Source organism: Centropristis striata, chromosome 8 (genome assembly GCF_030273125.1).
Source record: "Centropristis striata isolate RG_2023a ecotype Rhode Island chromosome 8, C.striata_1.0, whole genome shotgun sequence".
Classification (NCBI taxonomy): domain Eukaryota; kingdom Metazoa; phylum Chordata; class Actinopteri; order Perciformes; family Serranidae; genus Centropristis; species Centropristis striata.
The window spans coordinates 22,777,109-22,794,669 of NC_081524.1; the positions used below are offsets into that span (position 1 = coordinate 22,777,109).

At 39.9% G+C, this 17,561-nt stretch overlaps 1 protein-coding gene and 1 non-coding gene across 2 annotated transcripts in view; both read left to right on the forward strand.

Annotated features, from left to right (window-relative positions):
• The first annotated feature begins 288 nt into the window (after positions 1-288).
• On the forward strand, positions 289-360 carry trnap-agg (transfer RNA proline (anticodon AGG)). Its single transcript has one exon. It is a non-coding gene; the product is annotated as a tRNA-Pro (tRNA).
• A 1,188-nt stretch (positions 361-1,548) lies between these two features.
• Positions 1,549-17,561, forward strand: part of bbs9 (Bardet-Biedl syndrome 9) — a 110,883-nt gene continuing 94,870 nt past the window's right edge. Inside the window, exons 1-6 of the mRNA XM_059338322.1 lie at positions 1,549-1,656; positions 4,265-4,383; positions 5,167-5,317; positions 9,733-9,797; positions 10,052-10,165; positions 16,282-16,456. Of these exons, the coding sequence (XP_059194305.1) occupies positions 4,272-4,383; positions 5,167-5,317; positions 9,733-9,797; positions 10,052-10,165; positions 16,282-16,456 (617 nt within the window). The 5' untranslated portion in view covers positions 1,549-1,656; positions 4,265-4,271. The remainder of the gene's footprint in view (positions 1,657-4,264; positions 4,384-5,166; positions 5,318-9,732; positions 9,798-10,051; positions 10,166-16,281; positions 16,457-17,561) is intronic.

Here is a 17,561-nt window from a genome sequence, read left to right on the forward strand (position 1 = left end):
TATTTTTGATACATACAGTATACGTGACGATGTAAAAAAAGGCTTGATGTTATGTGGTTGAATTTAAGTATAATATTTTATAGTAACTGCTGAGAAGTTTATAATAGAGACAATTACTGCAGGGCTGGTCTCGGATGAAGTCTGCTGCAGTATAGTAAAGCACCTGTAGATGGCGCTGAAACACCACAAAATGTAAAGCTTTGCAGGTCAGACAACAGCAATCAATGCACAGGCGACGTGGCATGTACAGTTAAGTCTGGAAGTCATGGTCAACTCATGTCTATATGTGGCTCGTTGGTCTAGGGGTATGATTCTCGCTTAGGGTGCGAGAGGTCCCGGGTTCAAATCCCGGACGAGCCCTCACATTTTCATTACCAAGAGCAAAACATATAATTACAGAAGAACGTGATAAAATCTGAACAACAATAATAATAAAAAACTTCAAACTTGATCTGTGCGGAATAATAACCCTAGTGCACCCAAAGTATAGCCACATTTGGCAGAATTCTCTCCTCCTTTCTGTTAAATACTGTTGTCATCACTTTTAATCTTAAGTAATATCACAGATTTAAAATGAGGCAATGTATTTGTTTAGCATGTTTAACCAATAAATATCTGCAGCTGTAACAAGTCCTTAGTTTAGAGTTACTTTCAGCACCCAGACAGTCTGACGGTAAAAAATACACAACATAATCAGTATGCCTTTGGCTTAAGTACATTTAATTTAATCCATACTTCAGTAAATGCTCAGATATTTTGCCAACTAGTTCAATGCCAGTTTATAGTATAGTAGTATGGTTTATTCAGACACTGCTGTGGCTATAATCAGTTTCATTAGTTGTCATCACTTTTTACGAAATTAATGAAAATTGAAGATTTTGAAAAAAAAATTAACTTATATCATAGATTTAAATTGAGGCGATATATGCATATATAGGATGTTAAATAAAATAAAAATGTCTGCAACTACAACTGTAAGAAGTCCTTACTTTACAGTTACTTAGCACCAGGCCAGACTGTAGGCAAAAATGAATGAATTATAATAATAATTTTCCCAGCAGACCAACCAAATTTGTTCCTGCGCACAACCACCCAGCTTTTTAACATTTAAGAAATCATATATACATGACATGACCAGACATGACATCATATATTATGCATTTGTTTTAAGTACATTTGAATGAATGTATACCTCATTAAATGCTCAAATATATTGTCAACCAGTTAAATGCCAGTTCATAGCCTGTAGTACGGTGTATTCACACACTGCTGTGGCTATCATCAGTTTATTTGGTTGTCATCACTTTTAACTTGTTTATAAAATACATTGTAAAAAAATAAGTATTATATAGTATTAATATATTAGTATATAGCATGTTTAATCAAAAAAAGATATCTGCAACTGTGCTGATCTGAACCATAGACTGTATAAAATGATCTGAACTGATCCAAAGGGCAGTCTGTAGACATTAAAAACTCGATTTCCCGGCAGCCACGTATTTCCGTACCTGCGCACAACCGTCCGTCTTCTCCGTTGAGCGTCAGTGCCATGACAACAGGACGATGGCTGCAAGCAAGAGGTTAAGAAATGTGATTTTTCTGTGAGCGAGGAGTTACAAAACATCGACTTTTACGGAGTTGCTCGTTCATGTGAAGGTAAGAGAAACTCGGGAATAAACCTGAATGTGTTGAGTCATCAGCGGAGACGTTGTAACAACGACCTGCTAGCTTGTGTTCAGGTAACTTGGAAAGCTAGCTAATTAGCAAGCTAAGCTAAAGTTAATTCAGCCGGCTTGACGTTAGCTGCAAGTTAATTTACATGTTCAGGATGCCTCGTTTTTTAACTGAATTAAAACCGCTATTGGAGGCGTGAATAGTAGCTTTACTTGGCGTCTGTTGTTGATCAGTCATAGATGACTTATTTACCATAACATGAGTCCTCTTAGGTATAACAGTGAACCCACAGGTGTTTGGTCATGTGCCATTAAAGCCCAAGAGTCCCAAAGTTGAATTACCTGGTTCATTTCTATCTCTATTTCTATTGTATTGGTGAGTCTGCACTGTAGCTTTTGACTGGAGTAAAACACTCCTTACTGTGTTATACACATATTTAGGACTAAAGGTAAGTTTTCTCCCTGAATAACAAAGGAAAACATGTAATTAGATAGAAAAACAAATATAAATATAATAAAATCTAAAGTTAATATCTCTGTTTTTGTAACATACAGAACAACATACTTAATGCATAGAGACATAAGGGACGCTTTCTCATTCGCTGAGAAATAATATATGATATGAAAGTGTATTTATTTAATGACATGCTTTTGTTTAACAAAATATTTTATATACATTATACCTTTAATGCCATACAGTTTATAGTATCTAGTGCTGTGAATTCAAATACAAGTAATCTGTTTGTTTGGTTATAATCATTTTAACAAGTTGAATAAAAATGTAATTTGTATATATGGAGTATATGCTATATAGGCATATTGGCTACATGCTCAATGGCTCAATACAAAACTATGATATCATAGTTTTGTATTGAGCCATTGAGCATGTTTAATCACAAATATTAGTACAATTTTTGTTTTTATCTCTGGATGAATTACTATCAACCACTTAAAATAAACAAAAATTAGATGTTTCTTTTGTAGGGATACTAGAGGACAGTTATTGTGATATATGGTGTATTTTTTTTAAATAAATATATTGTCACATTCTGATAATATTTGTAAGTTGTTTGTGATAGAAAGCAGCATATTGAAATGGTGCACTCGTTAGATGTGAGACTGTCAGTTCCAACACCTCCAGAGCCAGTAGGGAGGTCAGAATGCGTTCCATCACAGGGGATTGAATATGTATTCTTCAGCCAACCTGTGCTTATTATTAGTGAGAACATGTGCACACTTAATGTCCCCTTAGTGAAATTCAGTTTAGATTTGCTACCATGCAGCTCCATCACTGCAAAAGGCATTAGTTGAGACATATGATACAGCTAATTGATTTAAATGTAGAATATAGAAACAAAAAAATAAGTTGGAAAAAGTACAGGTGATGTGCAACAGGCTGTGCCTGTGAAAGTCACTAAAGCACAAAGCCAAGCAGACAACCACAGGATGATACTGTAAGTCCATTAGAGTTGTTGTAATAATCAGCAAGTAGTGGTGGATAGGGATCTGCACCATTATGGCTTCCTGCTGTCATTGGGAGAAGAATTAATTCCTGCTACATTTGGTGCTGCAACTAACAATATTGTATCATTAGAAAAACAAAGCAAATAGCTCTTTCTTCTTGTGACTGCAGAACATATTTGGTATTTAATTTCAATGATGATTTTTAAAGGATAATAATTTCAGGTTAAATAATAATACAAACAATTTACAGAGTGTGTTACCTGTCTCATTTCACACTTTTTAAACATTACTCTTGGTAGTAGAAGGTGTACTGTTCCTTTAACACCCGCTTAGGTCTGTATGGTATGGCAGTGTACTAGAGATAGCATGGATTCCCTCTCTGGATTAGCTGACTGTTCCACCTGCTCAGCACTTAGCAAGTAGAAAAGCTGCTTGCCCCCACCCACCCTCCTCCTCATTCCCCCTCAACTCTCATACTCAGATTCCTGGGGTCATGTGGTTGGTCTTCTGGTCTGCCATTGGCCGCAGGTGTCCGTGTGGTGCACAGAGCACTAAGAGCCTCTTGTGCTAGTGGATGAAAAGTTATGCTTCTTCATTACCCACTGTTATGGTGCCCTAGTGCAGGGGCTGGTCAGGGAACAGTAGATAATATTGTGTGCCAAAAGTTAATAGAAACGGTGTGCACTTATATAGCGCTTTCATCCAAGGCCCTTTACACTACTGACTGTGATCATTCACCCATTCACACACACATTCCTACTGGTGTTGAATGCAGCATCGGGAGCCTTTTTTGGGGTTCAGTATCTTGCCCAAGGATACTTCGACATGTAGGCTGCCGTGGTCTGAGATCGAACCACCAACCTTCCGATCAGTCGGTGGCCACTCTACAAATTGAGCCACAGCCGCCCCTTTTTTTAATTTATAAATTGTGTCGTTTTTTAAAACTACTTTGTGTGTTTCTTTGTTCACCTGTCAATCAGTAGTTTATAGTTGTCTTAAATATGTTACACAGTATGAATTACAAAGACTGCATTTAACAAAAAAATTGCACAACAACTACATCATATACACAAGACAAAAAAATCTAACTATTTACCTCTGCTGTCTTTTTCTCCGTTTCCAATCAGAGGCAAAATGTCTCTTTTCAAGGCTCGTGATTGGTGGTCGGCCGCACTTGGCAAGGGGGAGGAATTTGACCAGGGATGCCTATGTGTTGGAGACGTGGACAACAGTGGCACCGGACACGGTCAGTGGGTAGCGGTAGACACACCATTACATGTCACACAAACTGTAGGACCTCACCTGAAATGTGTCCATGTTGAGGTTCAGACATGGGGATAAAAAATACAGAAATAAATCTGTCTGTTGCTTAAAATAAATAGGTTGTACGCATGTATTAAATGCTTATTATGATGTATGTTGGCAAGATACACAAAAATAGTCTTTTCAGAACTTGTATCAGTTTTTTTTTTTTTTGACAGGCATGAAATAAGAGAAAAAAAGAAAAGGCTTTGAGCACATATGAGGATTTACTTTATATTATTTCAATGATGTATCATGCTTGCACTTTCTGATGCCTCATTGTTTTTAAACATAAAACAATTGTAAGCACTTGTACTGTGGCATTGACATACTCTTAGTTTTTTATTTGGATGGGATGCACATACAATTTAATTTAATGACATCCACCTCTTTACTGGAGATTGAATGCATTTTGTTATGAAGCATCTGTCACTTGAATGTAATATAACGCGTCTTTTTTAAACTATAAGCGAGCTGCTTCATGTTCTGTTCTCTTTGTGAAGATGTCATGTATTCAACACCCCTTCTTTTATCACTTTACTTCAGGTTGGTTAGCTAAGACTAAGTAGTCGGCATCAAAGTTGTCAAACTCTGTGTTGATTGATAAATGCAAGTAATGTTATACTCTTCAGTTCTCTTAGCAGTGACAATGCCAGCATGGTTAATAACATCCATCCTGACTTCTCTCACACAACAATGGACCTCCTCTGTGTTTATAACTTTATAGACAAGGTGGTGGTGGGCAGCTACATGGGAATGCTGCGAGTATTCTCCCCACATGCCAATAAGAGCAGCGAGGGAGGTGTGGTTGAAGCCCTGCTTCTGGAAGTCCAGCTTCAGAACGCCATCATCCAGGTGGAAGTGGGCAAGTTTGTCTCGTAAGTAAACCTCACAAACTGGGGACAAGGCCAGCAAAGGGTTAAAGTAGATTTGTGCTGCAGCCATGGTGGATTGTAGGTTGTCTACTCTTTAAAAACGGAGACATTTAATTTGACACCCTCATTACAAGGACTCAGTTAATGCAATTCATGATTAGACCGTTAATGATAATGATAAGCAATTAATGGTATAGACAGAGCGTACATTTCAAATTACCTTTTGTTGTCTCGTTGTAATTGTGTCATGATTGTAGCATGACCCGCCCTACTCTACCTCTGATTGGCTTACCCTTATACTCTTACACTAACCTTAACCATTGTCACTACTTCTGCCTAACTGTCGGGAGAAAGAGCCAGAAAGAAAAATCCTTTCTGGCTGTGTGGAAATACTCTGGCACAGGCCCAAGAATTAGAGAGATGTCCCCAATAAAGGCTTTAAGAAGAGGAAGAGTAGTGAAGTAAAAATGTGATTTTCTAGAAGGTCAGCACTGGCATTACAGGAAAACCCAGCTAAAATATATGATAATTTGATACATAAAGATGATAAGCTATGGTATATAATCATCTTAATTTGTTCATATTCATGCCTTTTTTATGTTCCTTAAATGTAAAACTGGTTATATAATATTTTCTCTAACTTAAGAGAAGTAGAGAAATAAAAAAATATATTGGTGAATCCCAGAAATCAATGGGCACTAACAAAAGAAGAAAGCGTTCAATCTTAGTAAGGGTTTCAGTCTTAACACGGTGCCACTCCTGATTAATTAAGTCACCCTAACACCAGGATCATTGATGGGGTTGCTAATCTCTCTGCCCCCCTTCCCTCCCTCCAGCCCTCCTGCTTGCCTGTACCTGTGGTCATGATTTGTAGGTTAAATTGGCATTAGCCTAAGGTCCGCTGCCAAGAAGCAAACTTAAAGCACTGTCACACGAATGCAGAGATCTACCTCTTTGTCTTAACACAAATAACAGATAACACTCCTCTCACGGCCTAAAGGCACAAAGGGGATGTGGGGAGCACATGTAAATATCATATCACTGTTTGTTGGTAATTGTTTTTTTTTTATGAATAACTCTATTCTATCTATTCTAACTCAATTCTACTGTTGCAATGAATCTAAATAAGAGCATCAGCTAAATGCCTAAAATCTAAATGTTATGCGAAATTACAATAAAAAAAACCATTTAAACTAAGTGTGTTACAAACTCTACATTTGTATTGTATGCATTTATTTGAGGCTCATATTTGAAATCGCTTGTTGTGAGTGAGAATGTCACAGGTCAATGGGCATATTGAACCATCAGACTTTAGGTTGCACTGTGGCCACCTTGAAAGCCATAACTCTGTTTGTTTTGTATAAGTGTGCTGCTGCTTGGGAATGAGTCACACATATCTCTCTTTAACTATATGTCTTGACCTTCTTTGAATTATAAGCATTCATAGTATAGCTTATAATCTAGCTTTACTTATAGTTGCCAGGCAGAAACACCCATCCATAACTCATCACACCGCTTTTTCGTACATAGAAAAACCATCCCTGCTGTTACTGACCACAACATTAACATGTCTTTTTATACCCCTGAGATGCATGCTAAACCTAAAACCACCATGTCAGGAGTTCCTCTCCCTTGTCATGATTTACCACAGTCTATCAGCCACCCAGCAGCCCAAACATAGTTGAGCTTATAATGTCGGGCTAACCACTGAGTTGCTAGCATAGCTGTCGGAAGCCAAAGGCCCCATCAAGCTTTGTTATTGCACTACATAATTGGATCTTAAGAGTTGATCCCCCTCAGAGTCAAGGTCAAGATAGATTTGCAAATGCCGCCAGAAAAATGACTTGTTTTTGAGCAAAGATGATTAAGGGGACCCCTCGCAGCCAAAAATATTTGGAAGTGGGGAAGAGGAAGTATAGTGGGAGGAAAGGAATGATGTGGGCTGACAGCATAGTGGGGATATGTCACCTAGTGGACAGTTTTATCCACTTTATACTTCTCTCAGCAGGAATTGGAACACACCAAACCTTGTGCCCCTTTGTAAAAACCCAGTTTTGTACATTTTTTAACCTGTGAGAACCTTAAAACATCACTGGTGTGGGTCACTATCAACAGAATGGAACTACTGACCTTGGCACTGTTTGTGCCTTGATATAATCTTCAAGGTAGTAGGGTGACATAGGAAGTAAAGGTTGTTCTGAAATAATTTTACAGAGTTTTTGAGAATGTTTCATGACACACGATAATGTGTAAAGGTACAGGAAACGTTTACCTTTTAATACAGCTAAAATTAAAGCCTGGAAATTATACAGACAATCTCCGTACATGCAACAGAGGGACAAACGGACATTAAGTCTGTGTGTAAAATAAAGCTACCTTCATTCATTTCATCGAGATTAAGACATTGATCCTGTGGGGATGTGGATGCAGAGGGTTCCAGCAAAGAAATGGCAAAGTAGTGTAACCGGTTTCAACTTTTGCTGTAAGGCAATGCAGCATCACTGGCAAAGTTAATTCATTCATTCATTCATTCATTACCATTAACCGCTTATCCGCACTCGTGTCGCGGGGGGCTGGAGCCTATCTCAGCTGACATTGGGCGAGAGGCGGGGCACACCCTGGACAGGTCTCCAGACTATCACAGGGCCAACATATAGAGACATACAATCACACTCTCATTCACACCTACAGGCAATTTAGAGTCACCAATTAAACCTAAGTCCATGTTTTTGGACTGTGGGAGGAAGCCGGAGTACCCGGTAAGAACCCACGCTGACACAGGGAGAACGTGCAAACTCCACACAGAAGAGCCGCAGGCGGGATGCGAACTGGCGACCCTCTTGTTGTGAGGCGAGAGCGCTAACCGCTACATGGTGGTGTAGTGGTTGGCAAAGTTCATACTTTTTAATTTGAACTGGATAATTCAGCTTTCTCTTTAGCAATAACTGTTGTCACTGTGATGTTCCGGAATTGTAAAATCCATCCTCATAGCAAAAAATAGCTGTGCCATGTTGGAGCATCCGATAAGCCTTCACACACTGATCTGAGTTTTCAAACTGGGACTTAATGTTCCACCAGTGCCAGAACAACTTGCCCCAAGCAATAAAGACTCTTGTATGTTTTTACATGGAATGTTTTTGGACTAAATACCCAGAGGAAAGTTACAGCATTAAAAAGTGTGCTTCAGCCAGATGAATCCAGAACCAAAAACAACACAAGCAGCTAAACCAGCCTCCCATTATCTATTAAACTACACGATGCATTGAACCCCGAACACTGAGGGCCTTACTTTAGTAAATTATCTGAACACGTTACCTCCCATCGTCTTACTGTGGGTGCAGAGAAACCTTCCAGAGAGCAAGGTTTCTGGGAACAGCTCTGGTGGTTTGCCTCGAAGGCTTCCCACGTCATCACGCTGGAAGCGGAATCCAACTAAATCAGTCTGTTTGGAAGACGTCGTGTTTAGTTACCTGCGGTTTACTGGACAGCATTCTTCAGAGACGGGTGGGCATTTTGGACGCTGGCCCTTGACAGAGAAGCACGTTGTAAATATTGTCAGGGCAGACCGAGGTGGGCAGATGGTGAAAGGTTTTGTTTCAGCACTGAGTGGTTTTCCAAGGAAGAAAGAAAACTTGTGGGATCCAGTTTTCTCCTCCCTTGTTGTTCTTCTCTCAACAAACATTACAACGGCGGTTGAAAGTGAGTGAGACAGCACTTGTTCTGGGTCCAGATAGTTGACACATTCCTTCTCTGTGGGTTTGTGGTAAAGTAAATAAGTGAAAATCTAGGATCAGCATCACTGAGACCATCATCTCCACCTCAACCAAAACCAATGTTAAAAAAATCCACCAGCTGTTACAGTAATTATTTTAGAAGTATGAGTTAAAATATGAATGGATACCACCCTTTGGCTGAGATTGCGGGTTCAACCACAGTAGCAGGAAACATCTGCCTTACAGAGGTGTCTTTGAGCAAGAAACTGACTGTTCACCAGCTCAGTGGGTGCAGTTTTGTAGCTGAGTCTGACTTCTAACCTCCGATGTCCCCATGGAGTCACATTAGATGACCAGTAACATCTGCATCTGAAGTTTGGGAAAGGGAATCATCCCACATCATTTTATTGACTTGTTTGGGAAAAACACAACACTTCTGCATTGGATGAGCAGTTCAGTCTCTGTTATAAGTCGTTATGTACTCTGTACTGTAGCTGATCTCCACAACTTTTGTTCAAAACTGTGGATTTCTTAAAATCCTATCCAACATAGTAAACAGCAAATTCAATCATGAAATAGGAGCTATAGCAGACATAAAGTGAGCATGTTTTTTGTCATATTATCAACCATCTTCTTTACTGTCATCAATGGTTGTGGTTGTGTAATGACTGTTGTGTCACAGTGTATTTTTTGTTGCCTTTTCAGGTGTTCAGAGCTTCTTCATCTGGCTGTCCTTCATCCCAGGAAGTTGTCAGTCTACTCTGTTTCAGGTAACACACATGCACACAAATATAAAGCAGATGAACGATTTTTATGTTATGTTGCCACTATGAATGATTTTTTCCATCATTCAGGTTTTGTGAGAACAACTTTTACGTTCAAAAATAGCACGAGAGCTTCTTTTTCTCATCTGTGTGTGTGTGTGTGTGTGTGTGTGTGTGTGTGTGTGTGTGTCTGTGTGTGTCTGTGTGTGTCTGTGTGTGTCTGTGTGTGTGTGTGTGTGTGTGTGTGTGTGTGTGCGCAGGCACTGCAGGGAACGTGGAGCATGGTGACCAGTACCAGCTGAAGTTGGTTTATGAACACAATCTGCAGAGAACAGCCTGCAACATGACCTACGGCACCTTTGGTGGGGTTACAGGTATGGTTGACATTTTTAATGTTTTTATTTGGTGTGTAAGAGTAGAGCTAGAATAGCTTTGTGGCAGCTGTCTGACTCTTTTGACTGTGAACATGCTAATATAAATCCACATTCTATCTCGCTGATTCTGGCCGCTCATGGTATCATCTCTGTCAATCGATTAAAAGAAATTAACGAGTTAATTGCATAATAGATATTTGTCTGTGAAAAGGAGGTCATGGGTCAAGGGACCCCTTTAGAAATGGCCATGGCTCTATTTCATCCAACATTTTGCTTCATCTTTTGGGGCATTTTGTTGTCTCAATTTTTTAAAACACAGTAAATATTTAAAATTAATACTACAAACTTGACACATACATTTTGACAGCACTATTACACACGTACAGATCATTAACAGCAATAAACTATTTATATCCACCAGCAACAGTGGCTGACAGAGAGTATTTTTACCATTTTGTCATCTTGTACCTCTATCTTGTAATGATTTTGAGTGTTAATCCTTCGGAGTGAGGATACTTCTGTAAAGTGAAAACTGTTGGGCCGGTCCTCACTCAAAGCTGGACCTTGAAAAAATCAGTTTGAAGCTTAAACTTGGTTTTAGTGTTAGAAAGATTTAGGTTCGGTTGTGTGACGATTATGTCAAGGAGTGTCCTCGCAAGTATACAAGTACGTGTGTGTGTGTGTGTGTGTGTGTGTGTGTGTGTGTGTGTTAGTGAACATCTGTGCATGTGCCTTGGCAAAAGTGGTAATTGGCAGCACTGGACAAATACATAAAACTATAAAAGTCTCTAAGAGGAGTGAAGGATGGAAAGAGAGAAAGAGAGAGAGGTCATATAGCTGCACTCTCTCCAGTCAATTGGGCTTTTGGAAAAACCAAGTAGGGGAAAGCCCTTGAGTAGTAAGTATCCAAGAAAAACACACACACACACACACACACACACACACACACACACACACACACACACACACACACACACACACACACACACACACACACACACACACAGAAGGACAACCCCCACAGACAGACAGAGACACACACACACACACACACACGGGGAACCCCCTTTAAAGTGGAGAAAATGGCATTTCCAAATAAAGGCTGTATTGTCAAGGTGTGTGTGTGTGTGTGTTTGAGGAAAGACATTGCCAGACTCTGTGGCCTGGCATGATGGACCCTTCATTCACTTCATGTTTATAGAGTCTGTGTGTGTGTGTGTGTGTGTGTGAGTGTGCGTGCGTGCGTGCGTGCGTGTGTGTGTGTTTGATTGATAGAAAGAACAGTGTGGGCTCATTAAAACCAATACCTTGGCCTGTGGTGAATGCACGTGCGTAGTGCGTACCATGAACCTGTAAGTGTGTCTGTGTGTTTCCACGTGCTGTTTTCTGGTAGTCCCACGCTGTGCAGCCGGTTTTCAAGATGTCATGCGTGCTCTCCTGCTGCAGTCTTTGTTCCTGACACATACAGACACACATGAATGCACAAATACTTAAATATTTGCATTGATAAATGTAGGCTAAAGGAGCTGTATACACACACATAAACCTACAATTGAACTACCCGTTCAACAACACCCTTACAACCATGTAATAATTACTCACTGAACTACATATAGACCAACATATTAATACCCTCTCTCCTCTCTCTTTCTTTCCTCTTTTCTCTCTAATTGATGTCATCCTCTTTCTTCCTGCTCTTTCCCATTGTCACCGGTAGATGGCAGTGCAGGCTGTGCATTTGCAGTTACTGAAACTGAATGAATGGGATCCTGTATTACCGCTTTCAGGGAAATTCCCTTTTTAACCACCCCTCAAGAGGCAAGGTCAGAGTTCAGCTACAGAACAGTGCCCCCAGATCTGGTAGCGATTCAGTGTCACTACCGTAAGGACACCTCAGCAGCATGGGGGATGATTATAACAGGGCCCAGCACTACACGAAGAGAAGACTTTTTAAAAACTATTTTGTGAAGTTAAACTCTAGGTTTATATAAAATACGTTTTCTCCTTTGGAAATGAATTAGTTCCCTTTTACCAAACCAAAAGGGGGCATTATAATAAACAGAAATCTATCTGATAAGTAGAAATTAGGAATTTTACGAGGAATGTGGTGTAAAAGTGACAATTAACAGATTGATTCTCAGCATTAGGTATGTCCTCGACTAAGAATTTACATAAGTCAATTCTTATTGGTCATGTCTTGCCTATAGTTGACTGATTGCTAATCATTTCTTTTTCTCATTGACCCCCCTGTTTTCGAGCTTTATGTTTCAATCAAAAATAGCAACAACAACAAAACTATTGATGAAGATACATGTCACTTTTACTGAGGGGGAGCAGAGGAATAGACAGATGGAACATGTCTGCCTCTTCACCTGCTTGCTTTTCATGGACGTAAAAACAACAGGAATGTAACCTTTCTGAGACTCCGATGGTCCCACAGATTTGGATTTTGCAATTTAGTGTACTGTAGTTATTTATTCCTGCACACAAAGGAGATTGATTGATACAGTTGATTGACTGTATTTACTAATAAGCAAATATGTATGCCAAAATAGACTATATGTCACTATGTATTGTGGGAAACAAAGCAGTCAGACATTCAGCACTCCCATATAGCCTAACCACAATTTCCACCATTGCAATGATTCAACTGTGAGATTGGTTGTCGAATCAGGCTTGTTGAATAGTCGACTATTCAGGGTCACCCCTACTCTGCATGTATTTAATTTATGAAACATTGACGTTGCATTTGATTTTCATTCAGTGTTATTGGGTATGTGCACTGCTTTTGTCAGAGCCTCTTTATGGTTTATCTCAAGAATCCAAAAATCTAGAAATAAATCTAGACTGTAAAGAACTATGTATTTGAGCAAAAAAATGCTTTTTTCTTGTTTGCTATTTGAGGCATAATCTTGCAACCCCTTTGATTCACCTCTCAACCCCTGCTTTAAGTCACATCATTTCCTGCTTTGTGTCCTACAAATTCTTCTAAGCACGGTTTTAGTTTTCAACTGTCATAGTTGCACTTTTTATATAACAAAGGTCATATGAGTTGTTTCAGTCGGGGAAGCTGCTCACTGTTTAGCTTTCCCCACTGTTTTCACACAGTTTACATGAAAATGAGCTGATCTCACGGTTGATTTGCTGGCGCACACTCATGCACACTCATAATGATTTGCAGACACACACATAAGCACACACTCATGTCCAAACAAATACAGAAATATAGATACTCACAAGAAACACACACACACAAGCACACACACAAGCACAAGCAAGCACACGCACACGTGTTTACTAAGTATAGATTGATGACCGTAGCTCTGCGGCCAGACAAGCCCAATGTCCAAAATTTGTAGTTTTGCGTGTGTGTCCGTGTGTGTGTTTCTGCTGCAGACAGTGTGTGACAGCACTCCGCTCCCAAATGTTTAAAGTGAGTGTGTTTGGATTTGGAAAGTCTTGAATGTGTGTGTATTTGTGTGCGTGTGTTGGGGTAGTGTCTGCTCTTACACGTGTTTGTGTGTGTGTGTGTGTGTAGGTCTATAATAGCAGCCATTTAGCAGTGCTGTAGGCGCTGTAATAGCCGCTCTGTACTAATACTGCTCTAATAGCTGGGCTGCCTTTGGGTTTGGGTCACATTCAGGCCACACACACACACACACACACACACACACACACACACACACACACACACACACACACACACACACACACACACACACACACACACACACACACTTTGAGCATGGCCTGGCCTTTTTAAGCTTTGGTCAGACGCATATAGATATACAAGCACACAAAATCACACAACTGGCACACACACTCCCTGCTCCACACGCATCCACGAGCACACACATTCACATGTACTTACACAATCCTCTCTCACTCACACACGGAGGCGAGGCTCTGCCCACTGCAGTGTGCGGCCAGCCTCTGTGCTTTGTTGGCTGCTGTGTGTGCTTGTTCAACATGTCTTATTAATGACACTAATACAGACCCGTTTCCTCCACTGTGTCTGAGCGGCGGCGCTCTCATACAGGGCTCTTTGACACGTAATACCTGGGCGTGGGCGTGTGAAATTACACGTGCACAGTTGCTATTATGGCACAGCCTGGCTCTCATTTTCAGTACATAGCACTTTTTCTTATTATTGATGATACAGCGCCGTGTCAGGCTGTCTGAATGGGTGTTGTTTTGACCAGAGCGCTGCTTTTCAGGGTGGGAAAGGACCACCAAATACCTGACAAGTGTTTCTAAGAAAGAAATGTCCGCTCCTCATGTATCCAGCTGTTTTTGGAGACCTGACAAAACAAGCCATGTTTTATATTTTAAGATTTTAACCAAATAAGTACCAAATTTACTTTCATTTTGGAGAAATCACTGTTTACAGCAATGTAAATCAGCTGCAAATACAGTTGGTTTTAGCTTTTGATCAGAATCACAGTACAATGAGAAGAATCATTATACACAGGCCAAGTGCTAAGAGACACCGTCAACACTGTGATTGGCTGGAGCTGGTGTATTACCAGAGATTTTCCACATTAAGGACAGTTAGACAGTAACAAACACAGCAGACACTCCTAACTGAAGACGATGTGTTCGTTCTCCAAGAAATCTGTCTGTGCTTCAAATAGGTTTTCCTTTTTTAACAAAAGTACCTGGAGCATTACACAAAACACATACATACTGAACACACACTCCTGCATGCTGCAACATTTGCTGTTGGTTCATTATGAGACATTGTATTAAGCACATTTCAGGGCGTGTCTGCAGTGTGACGGACCTTGTCCTTCAGTTTGTTAACGACCACCCCGTACTCCGCTCATCACTCAGTCACATACACACACGTGTTTACACAGAATAGGTGTGTTTGAGTGGGCAGCTTTTCTGTCTAAATCCTTGGTGATAGATGTTGAGAGTGTGTGTATGTGTTGCGCCGTAGGTGGCTGTCTCCCTGACCTCTAGTTGATGGCAGTGTGAGTTTTAATAGCGCGTTGAGGCCTAATTATAGTTCTCTGGTCACACAGCCCCACTGCTTTATGGCGGTGTGTGTTTGTGTGTGTTAGGGCTTAGTATGTCCTACATCAGGCCTTTTCTAACAAACACACACTCTTGTTCACATTCATATCCAGAGCCAGGTGTATGTGTGTGTGTCTGTGTGTGTGTGTATGTGTGGAGGTGTTAATGGAGATATCAGATTCAGCCAGAGGGAGAAACACACCTCATAGCACAACACGACATCACGGGTGAAATGAAACAGAAGCCATGAAAGTCTTTCAGGATTGTTGCTGCTCGTGTTTAAATGCTTAAAAGTTTGAAATGCCAGAGTCAGAGCTGTCAGAAAACATAAGGTGTTGGCGAAAAAAAGATACAGCGTAGAATCTTGATGTTTTGTGTGACAATATTGTATTGTGTGTTATTTACATATTTACACACTGCTTGTGTGATTAACAGACTAACATTTATCTCATTTGTTACAAGAGATTTTTAAAAGTTTTCATATAGGGACAAAGTATGCAGTTGAAAAAAGTAATAAATCACACATATGCATCTCAACAAATTAGAATATCATAGAAAAGTTTATTTATGTCAGTAATTCAATTTAAAAAAGTGGAAATAACACATTATATAGATCCATTACACACAGAATGAAACATTTCATGTTAATTTATTTAATTTCTTCTAATTATAATGATTATGGCTTACATTTAATGAATACTAAAATTCAGTGTCAAAAAAAAATATTCAAAAATTTGAATATTACAGAAGACCAATTTTAAAAAGTATGTTTAGTATGGAAATGTTGGCCTCTGAAAAGTATGTCCACCTATATGACTCAATACTTGGTTGGGGCTATTTGACTTGAACTACTGGAAATGGACTTTTCCATCATATTCTAATTTGTTGAGATGCACCTGTACATAACATGTTACCCAAAAGATGAGGCCTTTTTTTAAATTAATTTTACATTTCTGTATGACATGGAAAATACAAATAAATGACTTAAACGATCAGTTTTCCAAATTGCTGTCTTATATTTTGTTTGTTTGACCTTTGTCTCTAAAGAGGCAGTTATGTTATTTAAGTCTGAATGTAAATCGTCTCCCCCCTCACAGGTCACCACTCCCTGTGTATCCAGTCTATGGACGGGATGCTGATGTTCTTCGAGCAGGACAGCTACACCTTTGGCAGGTTCCTCCCTGGTTTCCTGCTGCCTGGCCCACTGGTTTACAACCCCAGAACAGACAGCTTCCTCACGGTTTCCTCTGCACGCCAGCTGGAGAGCTACAAGTAGGTTTTTGGATAAAGCCTCCTTAATATTCTTTCAGCATTCCTTCATGCATGTGAGGTGAATTATTTGAGAAATTAAAAATATTTATTTGTTTTTTTAATGAGAATTGTTTTTGAAAGAAACTCTTTTGTAATTAAAAGCCTTACTTGAAATCGAGTTCAACCGTCTGGATCCCCTAGCGCGCTCAATCCCACCCAGCTGCTCTTTCAAATCAGTGCAAATGCTACTTAATAGTGTAGTTTTATTAAAAAATATTAAATAGCTAACTTACTTTTGATTTATCTCTCTGCAAGTGCTGCTCTGTAATCTGTAGCAGCTCTGAAGTTATTTGAGGTTACCTCATGTTATCCACTGTCTTCAGTATCAGCTGCTGATGGTTAGCGAGAGCCGCTGACTAACGCTTCACCATCTTAAAGGCATCTGCTCTCACTGCAGAGCTCGTCTGGATGGACCAAAACACAGACACGCACACACAGTTTGATCGGAAAGTACCTCACTTTAATGTAAGCACATGCACACTTACCATTCCCCTCTGGCACAGGCATGGAGAGCTTTTAGAAGTCTCACAGACGGACTGTGGGGGTGCAGGGTGTGCGTGTGTGAAGTGTTCTCTCCCAGCTGTTTGTTATCTGGATGCCCCCCACCGGTATCAAGAGATTCTCCAGACTAGATATCACTGTGGAAACACTGACCTCACTACTCTCCCTGGACACACACACACAGCCCTGTGATGCACAGTCTGTAGTAATTTACATAGAGCGCTCTGAGTACATAAACAACATGTATTACTTATAGCAAAAAACGTATCATTTCCATTACAGTTCAAATACACCCAAAACTAACATCTGCGGTTTATATTAATTAATTTATAATTAGCTCCTTACTGCACCTTTGTGTTCACTTTGGAAATAACACATCCATTTAGTATTTTAACATTTCAATATCTCATATGCAAAAGCTGGAACTGAAACCCTTAACCTCCAGGGCAGATTGTCAGAACAGAGGGCAGAAACAGAATGTAACATTGTAGCTGACTCCTCATCTCAGTCTGGGTCTGACAGAGACTCAAACATCTATGAGCTGAATCTCTTGATGTGCACTCAT